The 22,073-nt window shown below is 41.7% G+C and overlaps 2 protein-coding genes across 3 annotated transcripts; both read right to left on the bottom strand.

Moving 5' to 3' along the window:
• Nucleotides 1–3,101: 3,101 nt before the first annotated feature.
• LOC141768743 (vesicle-associated membrane protein 8-like) lies at nucleotides 3,102–9,390 on the bottom strand. 2 transcript variants are annotated; one of them, XM_074637055.1, is made up of 3 exons: nucleotides 8,809–9,390; nucleotides 5,161–5,319; nucleotides 3,102–4,607 (listed from the first exon to the last, which is right to left on the bottom strand). In XM_074637055.1, the coding sequence occupies exons 1-3, from the start codon at nucleotides 8,929–8,931 to the stop codon at nucleotides 4,416–4,418; spliced, it is 474 nt and encodes a 157-aa protein (XP_074493156.1). In that variant the 5' UTR covers nucleotides 8,932–9,390; the 3' UTR covers nucleotides 3,102–4,415. The 2 variants fall into 2 exon arrangements, with proteins under 2 accessions (XP_074493156.1, XP_074493157.1); XM_074637056.1 differs by lacking the exon at nucleotides 8,809–9,390 and adding an exon at nucleotides 6,109–7,138.
• Nucleotides 9,391–9,484: 94 nt separating this feature from the next.
• Nucleotides 9,485–20,366, bottom strand: vamp8 (vesicle-associated membrane protein 8 (endobrevin)). The gene is made up of 3 exons (XM_074637058.1): nucleotides 20,094–20,366; nucleotides 15,041–15,208; nucleotides 9,485–11,623 (listed from the first exon to the last, which is right to left on the bottom strand). Exons 1-3 carry the CDS (start codon nucleotides 20,106–20,108, stop codon nucleotides 11,429–11,431), a joined length of 378 nt encoding a protein of 125 aa, XP_074493159.1. The 5' UTR covers nucleotides 20,109–20,366; the 3' UTR covers nucleotides 9,485–11,428.
• Nucleotides 20,367–22,073: the final 1,707 nt, after the last annotated feature.

Here is a 22,073-nt window from a genome sequence, read left to right as displayed (position 1 = left end):
ACTATCTATTTTGGTTATAGTTATTAATTTAATTATTAATCAACGTTCCAAATTGATAGTTTAGCATATATAATGAGACTATATTAACGTTTTGGTCATTGGTCCCTGATTCCAGGGTGGTGCCCCGTTTATTATTGATGTTTATTGATAATCTTTATTAATATTAATAATTCTATTATTATTTATTAATTAATTTGCTAATAACCAAAACCTACCAAAGTAGAACCCCTACATTCTTCTTATTGATATAATATTTTCTTCCCTTCTTTTCCAGCCCACCTGTCTCCCTGCTCCAACATGTTTCTGTATAACGTACAGATGCCTTCCAGTTTCCTGCTCATCCCAGTACTCCTGCCATACTTTTTGTGCATAGTTCTTGATGAATGGTTTAGCCTCAGCTTTACTTAATGGAATTTGTAATTCTATATTCTTAATTCTTAGTGTTTGTTAGGCCAGAATGTCTACCTGCTCATTTCCTTCCACACCAACATGAGCAGGAACCCATATGAATCGTGTACCTGTGCCTTGTATTTCCATCCTATACATAATGAGAAATATTTCATTAATTATATCCGTTCTGACTGATGATCTACCAGATCCTATACTTGTGAGTGCTGAAAAACTGTCCGATGCAATAACGGTGTTTTTTATTTCCCTCTCCTCTATCCACTGCAGGGCCAATAATATTGCCAATATTTCTGTAGTATATACTGACACATCATTTGATGCTTGTTTCTTGATGTAGGTCTCACTCACCGGGATATAAACTGCTGCACCTGCACACCCTGTCTCAGGATCTTTGGAACCATCTGTAAATAAGAACACGGAGTCTGTGAAGTGCTGATCAGAATAGTTCTGGACTATGCGTCATGCTGGAATTTTCTTTGACTTCTCCTTCAATTCCTGCTGTATTTTGAGGTCAACATTTGGTAAGGGGAATAACCAGGGAGGAATAGAGGAAAATGAAACTGTAGAGCAATACTGGAATTGACATAACCCTATGTTTTCTGCCTTTGCATCACCTACCCACCCAAAGCTTATGTTCCCAGCAGTCTGTCAAAACACTTTTGGTAGGGTGAGTTTCATAATGCCCCTGAAGATTAACCCAGTATGCCAGCATTCATTTTATTCTTCTAATCCGTAGGGGCATTTCTCCCACTTCCACTTGCATTGCTGATACCGGAGATGTTCTGAATGATCCACAAAAGCCTGAGCTTGTAGTACATCTCATTTCTTGAGGTTTGATTCTGCTGCTGACATGTAAGCTACACACCCATAGTCAAGGACAGATCTCATGAGAGCCCAGTATATATTTTGTAAAGATGCTCTACTTGCTCCCCACTACTGTCCTGTCAAACAACGCAGTATATTGATGACTTTTTTACATTTGCTCTTGATTTTATCTAAATGAATGTTCCATGTGAGCTTTTCATCAAACCAAATCCCCAGAAATCTACAGCTTTGACTTGCTCCAGAGGTTGATCATACAGTTTTAGGGAAATGGGTGCGATTTTACGCCGTTTTAAGAAACAAATAACTTGTGTTTTTGCTACTGATAACTTGAATCCCCATTTATTCGCCCATTTCTCCACCTCAGCTATTGCAGCTTGCATTTTCTTATTAACAAATGATACATTGCGGCCTCTTATCCAAAGAGCTCTGTCATCCACGTACATAGACTTTCCTATGTTTTGCTCAACCTGAGAAAATATACCATTGATCATTATATTGAATAATAACGGACTACATACACTACCCTGTGGAGTTCCATTATCCACTGCATATACATTTGAATATTCTGCATCTACTCTTACCTGTATTTTCCTGTCAAATAAAAAGTCCTTCACCCAATTATATGCTCTACCACCAATTCCCAATGAATTCAATTTAATGAGTAACCCTTCTTTCCAGAGCATATCATATCCTTTTTCCACATCAAAGAAGACAGCTGTTACTACTTCTTTGTTGGTCTGTGCTTTCCTGATGTCTGACTCTAAGCATAAGACAGAGTCCATAGTATTGCGACCCCTACGGAACCCACTTTGATGTGGAGATAAAAGAGCTTTACTTTCCAGGAAATAGGTTAATCTCTCTGTAACCATTCGTTCCATAATTTTGCATAAATGAGAGGTTAGGGCAATAGGTCTGTAACTATATGGATCTGAGGGGTCTTTCCCTGGTTTTAGAATAGGCACTATTACGGCTTGTTTCCACACTGAAGGAAGTTGGCCAGTTTCTCAAACTCTGTTATCCAGTCTTAACACAGTGACCAGAGTGTTATCTGCCATGTTCTCTAACATTTTATAGCATACGCCATCTTTACCAGGTGTGGTCTGACGTGCACAAGTTATTGCTCTTCTCAATTCAAACCTACTAAAAGGCAGGTCTATTGGATCTTCTGATGTCTCGTTTTTCCTCTAATATTTTTGAATTCTCCAATTAAACTCTATTTCTACAGCGCCTGGCCTCATCTGTTAGATTGTCGGAGCTGTGAACTTTCCTGAATGTTTGCGCCAGAAGTTCAGCCTTTTCTAGGTTGTTGACAGCCATTTGATCCCCATTATTCATCACTGGTAACTTATAACTCCTTCTGATCCCACCCATTCTCCTGATCATGCCCCAGACATCTGAAAGCTGTACTTCTCTTCCAATACTGCTACAATATTGCCTCCAAAATGTGTGTTTTGGGGTTCTTATTGTTTTCCTTACTATTGCCTGTGCCCTTTTATACTGGATCAAAGCATCCTGCGAATGAAGTTTTTTGAGTTCCCTAAATGCTTTATTTCTGTTTTTATGGCTTTGCTACATTCGCTATTCCACCAAGGTACATTCTTAGTACGTTTAGTTCCTGTACTCTTTGGGATGGTTTCCTCAGCGGACTGAATTATTTCATGAACTAGTTCACCATTAAATATGTTTACATCCATTTGATAATCTTCTTTAATTCCCCCACATCTCGTTGCACTTATCTCTTGGTAAGCATCCCAGTTAGCATTTTCCAACTTCCATCTAGGAATTTTCTTTCCCTTATCATTATAAATCTTTGCACCAACTTTAATCAGTACGGGGTAGTGATCGCTGCCCATTATAGTATGCTTTATTACTTTCCATGTGCTTACACCTGCTAAAGTACTATTTTCAAATGTTAGGTCAAGTGCTGCTTCTGTTTTGAGTGCAATTACATCGTGTTCCCTCCCCATTATTAATACACACCAAACAGTGATCATCTATAAAATTCTTCTGCAACTACACCATTTGCATCTGTGCTATTGCTCCCCCACAATGAATTATGTGAATTGAAATCCCCACACCATCACTCCCAAGCTCCTTTTCCAGCTGGCCTAATTAGCAAATGGACCCTCCTAACAATAATGTGAACCTGAACACACCAAATAAATGAATTAACTGTATTTACAAATAAATCATCACCATACTAATATATACAAAATACACATGACTATACAGTCTAACACAAGTTAAATAGTATGTATGTAAGTATTATAAACTTAAGAAACATCAAACAATCCCAGGTTAACACAGAAACCCCACTACCCTCACCCCTCTCTCTTCCCTGCCACTTGGTTTGGTCTAACGAGGTGATTGATGGCAGCTGGAGACCTCATAGAGAGCGTGATTAGTAGTTTACCAAAATAAAAGCACAACATAAGCATATTCACTTCCTGTATTAGATTGTTTTGTCCAACTTTACACCGTCACTGTGCATGTGTGTATTCTGTCCACCTTGAGTGAGGGAGATGCTTTCCAGCTCTCACAATAATCTAATTAAAACTAGCATTACTCCAACACAGACTTAAAATATCAACATTTTGCAGATGACACAGTCCTGGATGTGTTTGGCTCATCTCAAACTGAAGCCATGTCTAGATTACAGATGGCCATTAACCTTCTACAGACATCTCTGCATTATCAATAAGACCAGATGTGTTTCATACGTCCATCTTGCTGTCATTCATACACTTAAAGGTAATGGTAATTTATGGTAATGCTTTAGATTATGACCTGCAAATTACAGGGTACAAAAATAATTAAATTTTTGTGTGGGCTTTTTCATAAAAAAACACATTGGCATTATGTAAACAAACTAAAAATTCTGAAAATGAATATTTGGTAGTTCTGGTTGGTTAAAAGATTTAACTCAGTGAAAGTGGAAAATAATATTAATATGTAATATTTTTATGGCAGTTTTTTGACATGGACATGTTTGTCCTCTGAGGACACCAGAGCAGCTGCTGTACAGTGAGACACCTTAACAAGGGTTAACTGTGCTGGTAGCCTCAAGGCAGCAGCTGCTGTCCTTTGTTAACGCAGGTATCTGAGATTCATGCACTGACCTGTGTGAGTAGTACTTTGTTTATGATTGTATATATACATTGTGTGTGTGTGTGTGTGTGTGTTTATGGCTTGCGGGTGGTGGTGGGGGGGACTATAGGAGGAACAGGTGCACCAGCAGGGATGACTCCGGTGGCCAGCAGGATGATGATGAGGACGATGATGAGGACGACCACCACGATGACCACGGTCAGCTTGGCGTTCTTACACCGGTAGCTGCGAGCGACTCTCCGAGACGTCTGCGTCAGTTGCTGAGCCTGAGGGGGGAGGGGAGGGGAGACGAGACAATGAAGCAAGACTTTGACCCCAAACTCGCCAACATCATCTTCTAACAGCTTCTAGAACAACATTTACACATTTACATTACGTCTGTATATAGGCATCATGGCAGGATGCACCATCTCCCTGCTAGCCTTCACCATGGCCATGGAGGTAGTGTTGGAAATAAACTTTTTTGTCCACCTGCCACTGTGGCTGGTGGATTCAAAATTTGACAAGCCACTCAGTAGACTACCATTGTTTTTTTGTCTGGTCAGTGAAGCAAATTTAGCAGCTACAAGCATATTTTACCAGCATTTGGCTGGTGCTAATTTCAGGTTCATCTGTGTTCTGCTACTGTCATGTCTTGATTATGGGATGGCCTCTACTGGCTTGTTGTAACACTGAGGTCATCGACCTCTTTATTTGACCTCACATCCCACTGTAACCACACAGTACACCAAACATGCATTAGTGTATGAATATGAACACTCACAACACTACCTACTTTACACAGATCATTAGAAGATAAACTACGGCAGTAACACTGACCCCTTTTTCCATTTCCTCTGACTTGGCGAGGAGGTCGGCGCTCTTTTCTGCTCGATTAATCAGATCTTCCATGTTCCCCTTCATCTGGTCTGTGACTCCGTCTACCTGATCCCTCAAGGTCTGTATCTTGTCCTGAGGCTCCGTCACTCCTCCCGGCTCCTGGAGAGACAACTTACTTAGTTAGTTAGTTAGATAGTTAGTTAGATAGTTAGTTAGTCAGATAGTTAGATAGTTAGTTAGTCAGATAGTTAGTTAGTTAGTCAGATAGTTAGTTAGTCAGATAGTTAGATAGTTAGTTAGTCAGATAGTGGCATTACATGCAAGAATTGAACTATATTTTACAGTTTAACTGAAACAACCTTTAATTTCCAGACTGTTTCACTGCAGCTACTGTTGGAAACAAATACTGCACCTTACTAAAGTATTTGCATTTGCTGTTTATTTATACTTTTACTCCGAGACATTTCAGGGAGTAATACTGTATTTAAAAAAAACATGATCTTTTTCCTCTGATTTGATGGTGCTGCCAGGGAGAGTGGAGCAGGTGGACCAAATCCAGGAGATTACAGGCAACAGGAGGTTGGCGAAATAATATGAATACAACATCCTGTGCAGACGAGGCAGAACGGAACATCTTACAACAAAACCAAGGTTCCAGCAAAGACTGAAGTGAAAACCAGGACTTAAATACAACTGATCTGACAAGGGTGGTACGCGGTGGTGCAGTGGTTAGAACTGTCGCAAGAGGGTCGCAGGTTTGAATCCAGCTTGGGCCCCTTCTGTGTGGAGTTAGCATGTTCTCCCCGGGTTCTCCGGTTTCCTCCCACAGTCCAAAGACAGCTTAATGTCTGACGATGTTAATTGTTGACTCTAAATGTCCCGTAGGTGTGAATGTGAGTGTGAATGGTTGTCTGTCTCTATGTTTCAGCCCTGTGCTAGTCTAGAGACCTGTCCAGGGTGTAGCCTTCCTTCACCCAATGTCAGCTAGGATCAGCTCCAGCGACCCCATCATCCTGAACAGGATAAACGGTTACAGAAAATGAATGAATGATCTGAGGAGAGGATGAAGTGCAGGTGGAGAGATGGGTGGAGAAGCTCAGGGGGATAGGGGAATGAGGTGATTAGACAGAGGAATGAGCAGGGAGCTGATTGGCTGGGAAGAACTAACGAGACTGATTCAGAGCAGGTGTGTAGATCATGGATGTATAAAGAGAAGTGGATCCAGCGTTGGAGGCGGGGCCCCGTTCATTCCTATCAGAGTGTCTCAGTGGAGTATGAAGACAAAATGACTCCACTTCTGCCTGGAAAAGTACCCGGATCATCTGGCGATCTTCCTCATCCATTGGGCACATAGAGCAGGCGCAGTAGCGTCCGCTTGGTCACGTGACTCGGTCACATGACTCGGGGTCAAAGATATCACGCTGTCGTCACAGCTTGCTAACTCCTCCTCCCAGCCCTCGATCCAGCCTCGGTCTGGGTCTCATTCACATGAAAAGAGGAAGGGAAATAACTCTGGATTCAGCTGTTAGTGCGTTTTATAACTTTTAGGACCTGATGATTTAAATCAGGACTATTAGGGTGTTCATACTGGGGAGTTGATTCACCTAAAAATAAATGATCCTCTGAGTTACAGACGTCTCTTTCCCAATGGAAGTCTACGGGAAAAGTCTTTTTGGGCCCGATGGCATCATGTGACGGACACGGAAATTGTAGTACCGCCGTCTGGCCACTACGAAAGTTGGCATCAACGACCGGCGCTCTTTCTGGGGGCTTGGCGTAGGTGGTCAAAGGAGGGAAAACCAGTACAGAAAACCCAAAACACAGATACAACTCAGTCCAGTCTACAAGCAGTCTGAGGACACCTGTCCCAGAACCAGACTGTGACAGGTGCATCGTTTTGTAACAGGATATAAAGTAGTTAAAATCTGAAAAGGCAAAATTTCAAAACAAGTTAAAAAGTTAAATATTTACAGGTGAGATGTTGAATGGGCGGTTTAGGTTGAAGCACTAAAAGTAGTTGATAACTTTAAGTCTTTAGATTAATAAAAAGATTTCCTCTCTAGTTGTCATCATGTTCCTCATTCTCTCCAGGTGTAATACGTTCCCTATCGCTCCCTCAGCCAAACAGCCCGTTCTCATTCCCAGGGTGTCAAATACCGGCGCTTTGTCACCGCCGTCGGCGTTAGATACCAACGCTCAAGACACCCTTTAGCGTCGGTATGAGATGCACCGGTTACAATAACTACAATGTCTACTCAGGGAAAATGTGCTGGGAGTGACTGTGGTGACGTAGCTTTAACAGACACCAGGTGGTGGGAGGGGAGCTGAAGGGTCCAACAAACACATCATCCAGGAGACCGCTGTTACTGTCCCGTATGTCACGTTACAATCAGCTGTTTTATGCATGTCCCGTGTTCACAACGTTCAGTTTCATTTTCACTGTATTAACGTAGTAGTTTTAAACCCAACCATGTAGTTCTTAACTAGATCGAACTCTAGTGGTTTTGTTGCCTAAAGCTAAGCCAGTGTTAGTCTAGTTGTTTACTTGACAACCTTAAACACGTGTTTAGTGCGACCGTAAAGTGACGCTGCCAAAGCGTCAGTATCGGACGAGTTGGGATGAGAACGTGTTGAGATGTCAAACGGAGGAACCTTCTCAAGTTTGCAGGATTGCAGCAGCTTTCTGGCTACTGACGTTGAGATGGAGACGGTCTGAGCCTCAGAGCTGCCTGGTCCCACAGTCCTGGTCCCACAGCCCTGGTCCCACAGTCCTGGTCCCACAGCCCTGGTCCCACAGTCCTGGTCGCACAGTCCTGGTCCCACAGTCCTGGTCCCACAGCCCTGGTCCCACAGCCCTGATCCCACAGTCCTGGTTGCACAGTCCTGGTCCCACAGCCCTGGTCCCACAGCCCCGGTCCCACAGTCCCAAACAGAGCAGTGAGTCGGGCTAAAGGCCTCCAGTCAATCAATGAACCCTGAATGATTATAACTGATGACATAACAAGAGGCGATGGTGCAGCTCCTCCTCCCTGAAGGAATGTGAGGATGCATCCTTCTGGTTCGGTAACATACCGTAGAGATGAGACACCGCCCAGCCGTCTGTGGTGTGATTTTTCGCTGCATGCTGAAGGTTTCTGTTCCTACTGCGGGACGTGAGCTCTAAAGAAATGTCTCAAGAGTAAGAAACCAAAGTGGTGAAGGTGAAGCTGGGACCCAGGATGTCTGCTCTGCTGTAGCTGATGAAGAGAGGCCAGGTGTCTCCTCTAGGGTGAATAGGTGTGATGTCTGGAGAGGTTAAATGTTAGAGGGAAAAAGCAGCACCCGAGGTCCAGTGGGGACAGTAATCCAACAAGAGACTGACAGGAGCCCTGCAGCAGGACATTCATAGAGCTGTTAGTATGCTGACAGGTTGCTCTTTGACCTTTGCCCTCTGAGCCACGACAAGAAGACACATTCACTGACATTCATCTCTCTTTTGTGAATCATAATTGTGATTTAAATAAAGAAGACTTTGCATGGCAGCTATGGTGTCCCATTGTCCCACTACTACCGTATGGGACAATGGACGATGTCAGAGCATATTCTTAAAAAGCATTCTCTCTAACCTTCATAGTAAAGCAGTTCCTCCAAAATAGAATATTCACTCACCATGTCTGTCTTGTCTCGTGCTGTGTTTGTGTTAAAGTCTGTCACCAACACAATACATCTAATGATCCCACGACGTCCTGAAGAAGCTTCCTGAAAAACAGGTTCTACCTTCACTGGTGACATGATCTTAATTAAAGGTGAAACACACTAATCAGAATGGATTTAACAGTCCGGCCTTTCACTGTCTTTCTCTCCAGAGCTGGTGGCCCACTGATTGACACTGTGGATTGACCCCTAACTGACCCCTACCAGCAAGAATCACATCACATTAAGGATTATGCCATCTGAAGGGACCTTTATAGAGCAGGAAGCTCAGCGTAGCAGCTCTTCTGGTTTCATGTACCTGGACGTCTCACATGAGACAACCCAGAGCAACGTTCTGCTGCAGCCTTCGTCACAGTGCCAGCGGTCTCCAGGGATGGTCACGTCCGTCTGTCCGTTGGTCCGTTAGTTCACCACTTTTCTCCAGATTGAACGATCTCAACTATAAAAAGGGTGCTGGTCCGTGTACGTTATAATACGAAAAAACACAAATGCCATGTTTTTTTCGTTTTCTGAAATGAAAAATGAGAAAACCTAATTCCACGAGGAGAAATGACAAAAAATAATTTGCAAAAAAACACAATTGGACGTCATGTGTAATGTGTAGAAAGGAGGAGACACCATCACAACAGAGTATAGGTAAATACTATTTATTTCATATCAGACCAGTAAAACCAGTAAAACCATTAAATACCATAAATCATCAGAATAAGAGCCTTCAGACATTCAGGTGGATCACAGGTGAGCTGAGCAGGATTCAGGTGTTTCATCAGTTTACAGAGACGGAGCTGCTGCAGCTGGGATGTGATGTCTGTTGTCACAGCTCAGGAAGAACAGCTGCTGCAATGCCGCCGCTGCCGCAAAGCCGCCGCTGCAGCAAAGCCGCTGCTGCAGCAAAGCCGCTGCTGCTGATGCAACGCTGCCGCCGCCGCCGCCGCTGCTGGGCATCTTATTAAACTAAACTAAACTGGCGCAGCATGGATTACATCAGTAGGAGTGTGAGGACTACTACTACCCAGAGCCTCCTTTATATACCTACTACTACAGAAAACAATGAACAGCAGAGTAACTGAGCTGTTCTGATGAATCACTAACTGTTTACACAGAAATCACATTCAGCTCATTGGTTCATTTCTGATTCAAAATAGAACATGAAGACATCAAGCATTAAATAAATCGCCTCTAAAGAACAGTCGTTGATTAAAGGCTGTTGCTAATATACATATAGGTGAGACTATGTGGACTATTTACACTCCATAGTAGGATTATTTAGACCAGTTAGGGGCTAAACTGGTCCTGTAACAGCAGACTGAGGTGGGAGTTTTTTTTGGGGGGGGGTTACTGGTGGACATGGAGCCAGCAGGGGGGGGAGGGCGCCATGGACTGTAACTGATGTCTCTCAGCTGGTTGGCTGGCAGTGACAGTTAAACACAGTGGGTGTTTAATATGACTAGAGTTAAACACAGTGGGTATTTAATATGACTAGAGTTAGACACAGTGGGGTGTTTAATATGACTAGAGTTAAACACAGTGGGGTGTTTAATATGACTAGAGTTAAACGCAGTGGGTGTTTAATATGACTAGAGTTAGACACAGTGGGGTGTTTAATATGACTAGAGTTAGACACAGTGGGTATTTAATATGACTAGAGTTAGACACAGTGGGGTGTTTAATATGACTAGAGTTAGACACAGTGGGGTGTTTAATATGACTAGAGTTAAACACAGTGGGGTGTTTAATATGACTAGAGTTAGACACAGTGGGGTGTTTAATATGACTAGAGTTAAACACAGTGGGGTGTTTAATATGACTAGAGTTAGACACAGTGGGGTGTTTAATATGACTAGAGTTAAACACAGTGGGGTGTTTAATATGACTAGAGTTAGACACAGTGGGGTGTTTAATATGACTAGAGTTTGAATAGATTTAAAAAGACCATCTGCAGATGATCACTTCTTCTAGATGGTCTGACTATAAAGAAACAGGAAGCACTTTGAACGGTAACACACCATAATACATATCCACCACACCACCACAGAGCCTTTCATTAAACACAGTGGGACCTTCAAATGGTCCACATTTAATGTCAACGTCAGCAGAAACAACACAGTGCCTGGTTGCTTTAGGAAGTACATCTCTCATCTTTTAGACCACACAAACTGCCTGTTGTCAAGGTGCACATCAGTGCTAACATTCAGGACAGACCTCACGTCTACTGAGAGGCTGGACACACGGTAAAGTGACAGGATGGAAGAACCACTGGAGGGGAAACGGTTAAACAAAGAGGAGCTAGTAGGAGGCGTCCTCTGAGGACAAGGACAGGGACAGGGTTTCAGGGTTTCTGCTGCTGTCGGGTGAAGACGTCACACCTTCCACTCACTTCTGTTTTAATTCTCACTAATTGATCAAATGTCTGGAAGGATTTTTTAAAGGTTTGTTCAGTTCCAGCTCCTTAAATAGATAAATAGATATGTGATACAATGAAAGCTATCAGTAGAAACTAAGTCAGGAGTAGTGAAGTCTTCACCAGACAGCAGCTATTTGATTGAGTCTATATATATATATATATATCTATCTATTACTTTGGCTTGGGGGTGGTGATGGGGACTATAGGAGGCACCGGGGAGGAGCCGATAGGGATGACGCCGGTGGCCAGCAGGATGATGATGAGGACGATGATGAGGACGACCACCACGATGAGCACGACCAGCTTGACGTTCTTCCACCAGAAGGTACGAGCCACTTTCTGAGACGTCTGCTTGAAGTGCTGAGCCTGAGGGGGGGGGGAGAGCTGTCAGTCCACTGAAGCAACACATCGTGGTCATACAGTACATGTTAACCTCAAACCTCAGACACTGATGTGCTTGACTGATGGTCCTACTCCAGAAAAATCTGAGTTTCAGAGACTTTGTTTCCTTCATTCTGGAGACTTGAAAAGAATGAAAATAACCAAATAATAAGTTCACTACAACAGCAACGTTATGTTCATAAACCTACTTTTAATTTGACTTTTAATTCTCAGGAAAGAAAAGTGAATCATTTGCCCCTCTAGTGTGAACTTGTGTGAATCTCTGGCTCATCGCTTTTTATTCACTTATTTATTTTGTGAGTCTTTCTCTCTCTCTGTACAGCACCAGAAACAGGTTGAGAGAGGGAGAGAGGGAGAGAGAGATAGAGAGAGAGGGAGAGGGAGAGAGAGAGAGCGCGAGAGGGAGAGAGAGAAAGAGAGGGAGAGGGAGGGAGAGAGAGAGAGAGAGGGAGAGAGCGAGTGGGAGAGAGAGAGAGAGAGAGAGGGAGAGGGAGGGAGAGAGAGCACGAGAGAGAGAGCGAGAATTGTATATATGTGTATATACAGACGTAGGCAAAGTTGTTGGTACCCTTCCGTTAAAGAGAGAAAAACCCACAATGGTCACTGAAATAACTTGAAACTGACAAAAGTAATAATAAATAAGAATTTACTGAAAATGAACTAATGAAAATCAGATATTGTTTTTGAATTGTGGTTCAACAGAATCATTTTAAAAAACAAACTAATGAAACTGACCTGGACAAAAAATGATGGTACCCCTAGAAAAGATGTAAAATAATGTGACCATAGGGACATGTTAAACTAAGGTGTGTCCTGTAAATAGCATCACAGGTATCTTCAAACTTGTAATCAGTCAGTCTGCCTATTTAAAGGGTGAAAAGTAGTCACTGTGCTGTTTGGTATCATGGTGTGTGCCACACTGAACATGGACCACAGAAAGCTAAGGAGAGTTGTCTCAGGAGATTAGAAAGAACATTATAGACCTTCATGTTAAAGGTAAAGGCTATAAGACCATCTCCAAGCAACTTGACGTTCCTGTGACTACAGTTGCACATATTATTCAGAAGTTTAAGGTCCATGGGACTGTAGCCAACCTCCCTGGACGTGGCCGCAAGAGGAAAATTGATGACAAATTGAAGAGACGGATAATACGAATGGTAACCAAAGAGCCCAGAACAACTTCCAAAGAGATTAGAGGTGAACTCCAAGGTCAAGGTACATCAGTGTCAGATCGCACCATCCGTCACTGTTTGAGCCAAAGTGGACTTAATTGAAGACAACCGAGGAGGACACCAAATCATAAAAAAGCGAGACTGGAATTTTCCAAAATGCATATTGACAAGCCACAAAGCTTCTGGGAGAATGTCCTTTGGACAGATGAGACAAAACTGGAGCTTTTTGGCAAGTCACATCAGCTCTATGTTCACAGACGCAAAAATGAAGCATCCAAAGAAAAGAACACTGTACCTAATGTGAAACATGGAGGAGGCTCGGTTATGTTCTGGGGCTGCTTTGTTGCATCTGGCACAGGGTGTCTTGAATCTGTGCAGGGTGCAATGAAATCTCAAGACTATCAAGGCATTCTGGAGCGAAATGTGCTGCCCAGTGTCAGAAAGCTTGGTCTCAGTTGCAGGTCATGGGTCCTCAAACAGGATAATGACCCAAAACACAGCTAAAAACACCCAAGAATGACTAAGAACAAAACATTGGACTATTCTGAAGTGGCCTTCTATGAGCCCTGATCTAAATCCTATTGAACATATGTGGAAGGAGCTGAAACATGCAGTCTGGAGAAGGCACCCTTCAAACCTGAGACAGCTGGAGCAGTTTGCTCACGAGGAGTGGGCCAACATACCTGTCGACAGGTGCAGAAGTCTCATTGAGAGTTACAGAAATCACTTGTTTGCAGTGATTGCCTCAAAAGGTTGTGCAACAAAATATTTAGTTAAGGGTACTATCATTTTTGTCTAGGCCAGTTTCATTAGTTTGTTTTTTTAAATGATTCTGCTGAACCATAATTCAAAAACAATATCTGATTTTCATTAGTTAATTTTCAGTGAATTTTTATTTATTATTAATTTTGTCAGTTTCAAGTTATTTCAGTGACCATTGTTGGTTTTTCTTTCTTTAACGGAAGGGTACCAACGATTTTGCCTACGTCTGTATATGTTTTATATATATATATATATATATATATGTTATTGTTTTTATTTTGTTATTTTTTATTATTATTATTATTGAATTGACGCTTTGGCAATATTGTTCACCTGACAGTCATGCCAATAAAGCAAATTGAATTGAATTGAATTGAGAGACAGAGAGAGAGACAGAGAGAGAGAGAGAGACAGAGAGAGAGAGAGAGAGAGACAGAGAGAGAGAGGGAGAGGGAGGGAGAGAGAGAGAGAGAGAGAGAGAGAGAGCAGCGATGGTAGAGCGAGCTACAGAGTGAATGTCAACCCCTCCTGAATACCTGACAGCTGGTTAGAGGCGCAGACTGCTGCTAGGACTCACTCACAGGCTGGTTGGTCGAGGGCTTCAACCACTCAGGATGTCCTAACGGGGCTAACCAGCCTGTAAAGTGCTGAGCTGTCTCTGCTGTCATTGGCAGCCGTCATACATAGCGGAGACGCTGCTGCTCCTATCACCTGAGAACTGAGGAGGCCGACTGTCTTTACTACTGTTAGTCAATCTGACACACTGATAGCATCACTCTGCACTCAGCAGAGGAGAGAGAGATGAAGAGCAGGGAAACACTGAAGCACATTAAAACAACCCGCTGGTCATCAAATACCGCCTCTATGTATCACACACGCTAACAGGTGCCTCGCTATCAGACGGCGAGGGCCGTGACAGCGTCGGTATTTGATGACCTGAGAGCGGGCTGCTGTGATTGATGAATGTGATGAATATGTCAATTTGATTTGATCCGATTCAGCGGCGTGCGGTCGATATGAGACGACATCACATGTCCATTTAACACAATCAGTTCCATTTATATTTATATGAACTCACAAAAAGAAACTCAAATATGATGTGACAATTTTACTGGTGTGTGACTGATGGCTCATTAGTACGGCTACCTGGGACACATGGTTGCTGTTATCACCTGAACTCATGAAGCAGGCTGAACCAGCAGGCTGAACCAGCAGCCTGGACAGCGAGGAGCCTCAGACCAGATGTTGGCGGGTTAACGAGCTTCATCACCTAACGAGGTGCAGCTGGAACAACGCCTCACTAACAAGTTCATCTGTGTTCTGTAATGAATCTGACTAACTGGTTCTACTGGTCCACCAATCAGAGGTCCAGGATGAACGTGGACTATAGTCCACATCTCAACCCACTGGTCCACCAATCAGAGGTCCAGGATGCGGTAGGACTCACCCCGGCCTGCAGGTCCTCCGACTTGCCCATGAGGTCATCCAGTCTCTCTCCCCGGGCCAGGATCCGGTCCACATTGTGCGTCATGATGTCTTTCACTCCATCTACCTGATCCTTCAGGGTCTGCACCTTGTCCTGAGGCTCTGGCGCCGCCGCTACTCCCCCCCGCTCCTGGGACGGGACACAAAATGAGTTGAGGAACAAAGTAGAACACGTGAGCTGCAATAAAGACTTTTTATTAGTGGAAAAAAAAGAGAAAAACACTTTGGAATTCAGCTGCCAGTTTATCTCATGTGTTTGTGGAATCGTGTCAGTGCAGCTGCTGAGGTCCTGACAGTAATGAAGCTCAGGCAGGATCACTGACTACATGTAGCCTGCTAGGACTGGACTCCTTCTCTGCTGTCAGTCACACCGTGGTCCTCTGACGTCTAGAGCTGGGACCATTCACCCAACTCCTGATTCAATACAATCACCATACTTGGGTGCCGATTCGATATGTTTTGTGATTTTTAAGTCTTGTGATTCGATATTCTGCTTTATTGTGATTCTTGTTAACTTTGTTATCACAAGACCATGAAGGCAACAAGATGAATCAGACACTTCTAGAGACTTTGACTTTGGACAATATCTAATTTGATCCAGTAAAATGTTTGATTTTCAGCATGTATGTAGTCAGAGATGTCCTGAAGTCAAATATATCAGGATCATTGTCAGGAATTATTTATGAAATTTTTTTATCCAGCAAACCAAAAATCAAAGAATAAAGACATTTCCCTCACAGATTAGTGGTATTTTCTTTTTAATTTATAAGGGACATGTAATGTTTTATACTTCTGGTGAATATAATCCATCAATCTTATTTCCATAGATGTATTTTGTATATACAGTTCCCTTTGTTAACACCTTATTTTGAAAAGCGGACGTAGTCCCACGTGTCTACTTCCCACGTGTCTACTTCCTCTAACTTCTCCAAGGTGGTCTCTAGCTCTCCCGTCAGCTCCGTTCTCTTTATCCATCCATGGTCAGCTCCATCGGGGCCGTTTCAATGCAGAGAACACAAATGTCAGTATCTGGGTGCTCTACAGTTGTAGCGTCGGCCCATTTGACCACGGAGACGAGAGCGACGGCCGGCTCCACCGCACGTTACGGCGATACGATAATGTTTCCTGTCCGTGACAGAGTTAGCATGCAGCTTAAGTCGTGATGTCTAGCTCTGCTTTTCCTGCAATGTGTGAACCTAAAGTGTTTCCATCCTTTACTGGATGTGTAGTGTTTACCACGCTGGATTTAACAATGGAGGGTGCAGGTCGTATCCACGCTGACGTCACGCTACTTAGACTACAACAATAAAAGCGGTAACTTCCTTCTACCTCCAAATAGACTCAGATTAAGCAAATATATCAATTCTGGTATTAAAACATCTATTTAGAAATAGTAAAAAAAAAAATAATAAATTGCGATACACAAGTGAAGCGATTTATTTCCCCCTACTGACGTCTCTGGGAACGCTGCTACAACGAGTCAGCCCTCAACAGGAAGATCAGCTGTGATCTCACACAGTCTGACATGGGATTTCAAAGCACAGAGGTTATATACAGTGTGTGTGTGTGTGTGTGTGTGTGTGTACGTGTGTGTGTGTGTGTGTGTGTGTCTGCAGGGCCTTCATGTCCCATGAGCACCAGACTGTAAACAACCCGTCTCCAGGAAACAGAGCAGGTTTTACTGCGTCATCTGCCGTCTACCTCCTCCCTCTGTTCCTTCTTTATTCCTGTCTTTTGGTCCATTATCTCTCCTCCTTCATTGTTCTCTGATTTATTCTGTTCATTTTCCTCCACTCTTTCTTTTCCTTTGCCTCTGGATCTGTTGGTTGATGCAGTACCGTTTCTTTGACACTCTCTGTAGCTGTTTGATCATGTTACATATTTCTTTATGTCCTTATTATATCATACATACATACTGTACTTATGTCTTTATTATATCATACATGTTAGCCTTCGTATCAGATGTGCCTCTGCCTTTCTAAAACCCTGTAGCTGGACCAGGTCCAGTGGTTTAGAGAGACCACTGAATGGCTGACGGCTCTCAGGTATCACCACTCACAGAGAGAGAGGGAGACGGGACAGACACATGCCCGTACTGACTTCCATGCATTAACACTGTTCTGTTCTAACATCTGGACAGGTGTTCCTCTGCTGTACATGGAGAGTGACTTCTGGACAACTCAAACAAAAGCCTGGCGATAAGGCACCTAGTAATAAATACGCATGTGATTCATAATAATGACACATAAGGAAGTGAATGAGATAAATCCCATCTTTCCTGTTCCACTGTTTGACTCCCACCGACGGTGAGGGGACTGTGGCTGGAAATGCAAAAGATGGATTCCGTCTGACGGTCACATTAAATCCTCCCTGCTCACTTCTAATCTAGTCAAATGTGAAACCGCTCTAATGTGGAGACGGACGCTGATATCCGTCTGTCTGATGGATGATGACGTAGAACCTTTTATCAACGCTCCCTGATGGATGCTGACGTAGAACAGACAGTAGTGAACGCTGCAGGCTGTTGGTTCATCTCGTCTCTCCTCTGTACAGCTCAGTCAGGAGAGATTCACCTCACATGTTTACTGGACTTTCAGAGTAAAGCAAGGAGGTAAAGTTTCACAGCCTCAGAGGTCACTGGTTTAACTGTGAAAGGTCTGGTAGTCCAACAGAGAACCATTAGAGCCACCGGTCCCTCACTGGACAACACACATCTGCACGTTTACTACCTCAACTAGTTATTATTAAAGAAGAAAACGGATCTTGCACACTTGCTAATGTATATAGTTATTCTATGTGTATAATTTAGATTATTTATGCTAGTTGTAGTAGTAGGGTATATTTATAGTGTATTCCAATATTCTTTATATTTTGTATTCTATGGATATATTTCTCTAGTGTTGACATGTACATTTTATGTACAGTTGCTGTACATTGTCTGGATAACCTGCTGCTGGAACACAATCATTTCCCAACCTGGGATCAATTAAGTACATCTATCTATCCATCTATCCATCTATCCATCTATCTATCTATCTATCATTAGATTTAAACCACTCATTAAAGTTCAATGTACTGTTTGAAGATCCTGGATGTCCTGGAAGACTTCCAAAGACCTGGAGCCCTGGTAGGGGGAGTTCAAGATGTTTAAACTGAGTTTAACTACGTTGACACATATAGTTTAATTTAATGTTATTAACAAAAGCATCTGTAAAAGTTGTCGTGTTGTGGAGTGAAGTTTTGTTTTACTCATATATTATTCTGAAATAAATTCTAAAATATAATATTATACCTTAAACTATATGTGTCAACGTAGTAAAACTCAGTTTAAACATCTTGAACTCCCCCTATCAGGGCTCCAGGTCCTTGGAAGTCTTCCAGGACGTCCAGGATCTTCAAACAGTACACTGAACTTTAATGAGTGGTTTAAATGATCTCATTGTTTTAGTGTGTTGTCCAGTTAGGGACCGGGGCTCTAATGAGGATCTACCTCCAACATGAAACTGATGCTTTCACAGTTCAACCATATATTACTATATTTATTATTATATGATTCATCTACATATAGTTAACATATAGTTTAAGGTTTAATATGATATACAAATATATTTAGAATTTATTTCAGAATAATATATGACTTCACTCCACAACATGACAACTTTTACAACTCTTTTAGTTCTGAGGAAATATTAACCCACTGTGCTGCTAACGCATGGGAGGCACCGACTGCTAATCTAAGAGTAGCTCATCGAAATTAGCTAATCTAAGAGTAGCTCATCTAAGAGTAGCTCATCTAAATAGCTCATCTAAGAGTAGCTAATCTAAGAGGAGCTCATCTAATTTAGCTAATCTAATTAGCTAATCTAAATAGCTAATCTACGAGTAGCTAATCTAAATTAACTCATTTAAGAGTGGCTAATCTAAGAGTAGTTAATCTAAATTAACTAATCTAAGAGTGGCTAATCTAAATAGCTCATCTAACAGTAGCTAATCTAAGAGGAGCTCATCTAAATTAGCTAATCCAAGAGTAGCTAATCTAAGAGTAGCTAATCTAAATTAGCTAATCTAATTAGCTAATCTAAATAGCTAATCTACGAGTAGCTAATCTAAATTAACTAATTTAAGAGTGGCTAATCTAAGAGTAGCTAATCTAAATTAGCTAATCTAAGAGTGGCTAATCTAAATTAACTAATCTAAATTAGCTAATCTAAGAGTGGCTAATCTGAATGAGCTAATCTAAGTAGCTAATCTGAATGAGCTAATCTAAGAGTGGCTAATCTAAATTAGCTAATCTAAGTAGCTAATCTGAATGAGCTAATCTAAATAGCTAATCTAAGAGTGGCTAATCTAAATTAGCTAATCTAAGTAGCTAATCTGAATGAGCTAATCTAAATAGCTAATCTAAGAGTGGCTAATCTGAATGAGCTAATCTAAGAGTGGCTAATCTGAATGATCTCCAGATGTAACAGTTGAGTTTAGTGTCAGTAGAGAGTTGGGGGTCCCGTTCAGAGTGTCCCAGTCCCCCTGGACCGTCAGGGTTTCACTTCTCTCACTAGAGAAACTAGAGAGCGTTAAATTAGCACTTGTCTTTATGGAGTTTGGCTGCAGGCGACCAACAACAACCGACAGACAGTGAAGCGGAGTCGGACGTGTGAAATATGCGGAAAAACACCGTTTTCTCGGTTAGTGACTGAAATAAAAACCTGACTTTATAAATGATATATTAGCGGATTCAAAGTTTATGTGAAGTGTGTGAAAGCAACATTAAGAGAAACAGTATTTAGACCTGATGAGACTGTCTGCTTTCTGCGCTGGAATCAGGCCCTTTAGTTAAGATCAGTTAGGATAGAAGTTTAAACTCTCTCTCAGGTAACTAACTAACTAAATAAGTAACTTTCAGACGGCAGGTACAACAGGTTGAAGTCAAATGTAACTTATTCTATCCGGTAATCCACCTGTTGCATGTCGAGTCTGCCGTTAAACACGGTGAACAACAGTAAGGTTTTATCACTTACCGGATCAATGTCCATCTCGGTGGTAACGAGGACCTCTGACCGGAACCCGCAGGATCAACTCCTTCTTTAAAGTTAACGCTCTTATTTCAAAGCTTTAGAGCTTTAGAAGAAGATGTTCGAGAGTTTGATTCTGTTTGTTTCCTCCTCTGTTACTTCCTGGTTGTTTTCTTCCTTCAAACTGAACTCCTTCAGGTGTCAAGTGACCAGCAGTAGCAGTCACACACTGTTTCCTCACCAGACTCCATACAATAAATCACCACCTCAGTCTGTAGGCTACCTGTGTGTTAACTGGTTAGCTGTTACCTCACCAGACTCCATACAATAAATCACCACTTCAGTCTGTACCTATGTGTTAACTGGTTAGCTCACTATCAGAAGGTGAAACGGGAAAATTAAATACTATATATATATATATATATATATATATATATATATATATATATATATATATATATATATATATATATATATATAGTTTGTAATTTACTATAAATATTTTATTTATTTATAGTCTTATTGATGTTGTGTAATTCTCTATGTAAAACACACACCCATAAGCCTAGGGGTTTTGTAACAGCAATAACACTGTAAGTGGTAAAATGACTGAATATGGGATCATTGCACATTTAACCTCGAGTGTTTTCTACATTAATTAAGGTGATTTTTAGGTCTTTTAACAGACGTATTGTGTCCCATATTAGGAAAAAAAGATTAGTCTGAGACAACTTGTCAATAAGAGTACTGATATGTCTACCATTTCTTTTATGAGTGTGATATCTGCATTTTCTTTTCTTGGTTTGATTAGGACACATCCTGGAGATTTCAGAGTGGTGCTGGGTTTGATTTAATGTATTGGCTTCATATCACAATAAATTAAAGAAGTCTGAAATGCAAGATATGTCCCACATTAGGCTAATTCACCCTACAATCGACAGAACAAGAGCTTCTTTAGCAAAGAAACACCTTTTCTTTTTTTCTATTGTATACATTTATTTTATCATCATGTTTGTATAATTTGTTATTTTTTGTAGTTTAAAATATATGTAATGAGCTAATGTATTTTGTTAGCCTGTCATCCACGTTGCACCATGACAATTGCATGCTTTTATTTTGAAGGCCCTTTCCCTCCATTTCCTGTCTTGTTGTACATAACACCTTGATATTCATCTTCATCCTCAACCCAAGGTGTTCATCACATGTTGGCTGTGTGCCTGAATCACTCAGAGAATAATTCTTATTAATAATCATGTTGTATTCTTCATGGCTGAACTTGACAGTGTGACCTACAGGGGTCAGAGGTCATCTCTTGTGTTTAAGGCCTGAAGGTGTGCTAAGCCACACTAACATACTCACCTACAGTGAGCAGACCTGCTGCCAAGAATCAAAACCAACACAAACTACATCTAATCCACCAAACCAACGATGTTCTTCCTCCAAGAAAAATAGCTCTTCATGAACAGCAGCTGAGCAGAAATAATAAATAATACAAATAAATAGTTATGAAATTGGTTATTTCTTAGAACACTGGTGTTTAATTATGTTTAATGAGGTTTTCAACAAAACAGACATCAGAAGGATAATATGAACATGCACATTTATTCCATTATTATGTGTAAATATTACAAATACGAGTGTAAAAGCATAAAGAGTTGTTTTTAGCACTAATCAGTCCCTGATCTTACAGCTCCTCTCTTGTTTTGTTCCATGGGATGTTTGTTTCACTGACATGTTGGATCATTCCACTCTCAGGTCACACTGATCCATCCATCACAGGAGAAGAACTCTCTTCATGCTGTTGTCTTGCTGATGGTGGTCTACTCTAGACCAGCTCATTCCTCAACACGATAACATGAGCAGCACAGATCCAATCGTCTGAGATAAAGATGTGAGGAGCTGATAATGATGAGCAGCCGGGACTCCTCCCTGTCCTGCAGCTCCTTGACTTTATGCTGATGTCATAGCGAGTCCCACCCAGAGCCC

The sequence above is a fragment of the Sebastes fasciatus genome, chromosome 6 (assembly GCF_043250625.1).
Source record: "Sebastes fasciatus isolate fSebFas1 chromosome 6, fSebFas1.pri, whole genome shotgun sequence".
NCBI classification, from domain to species: Eukaryota; Metazoa; Chordata; class Actinopteri; order Perciformes; family Sebastidae; genus Sebastes; species Sebastes fasciatus.
Note: the sequence above shows the minus strand (reverse complement) of the source record. Positions and strands in the feature narration are given on the sequence as shown.

Excerpts from the sequence above, each read along its gene's own strand:
- vamp8 (XM_074637058.1), bottom strand. Across the intron at positions 11,624-15,040 it reads CGGAGGACCTGCAGGCCGGG|GCTCAGCACTTCAAGCAGAC; the intron begins GTGAGTCCTACC and ends CCCCCCCCTCAG.
- LOC141768743 (XM_074637055.1), bottom strand. The coding sequence starts at position 8,931 with ATGTCACCAGTGAAGGTAGAACCTGTTTTTCAGGAAGCTTCTTCAGGA. Across the intron at positions 5,320-8,808 it reads CACGAGACAAGACAGACATG|GAGCCGGGAGGAGTGACGGA; the intron begins GTGAGTGAATAT and ends TTGTCTCTCCAG. Across the intron at positions 4,608-5,160 it reads CAGAGGAAATGGAAAAAGGG|GCTCAGCAACTGACGCAGAC; the intron begins GTCAGTGTTACT and ends CTCCCCCCTCAG.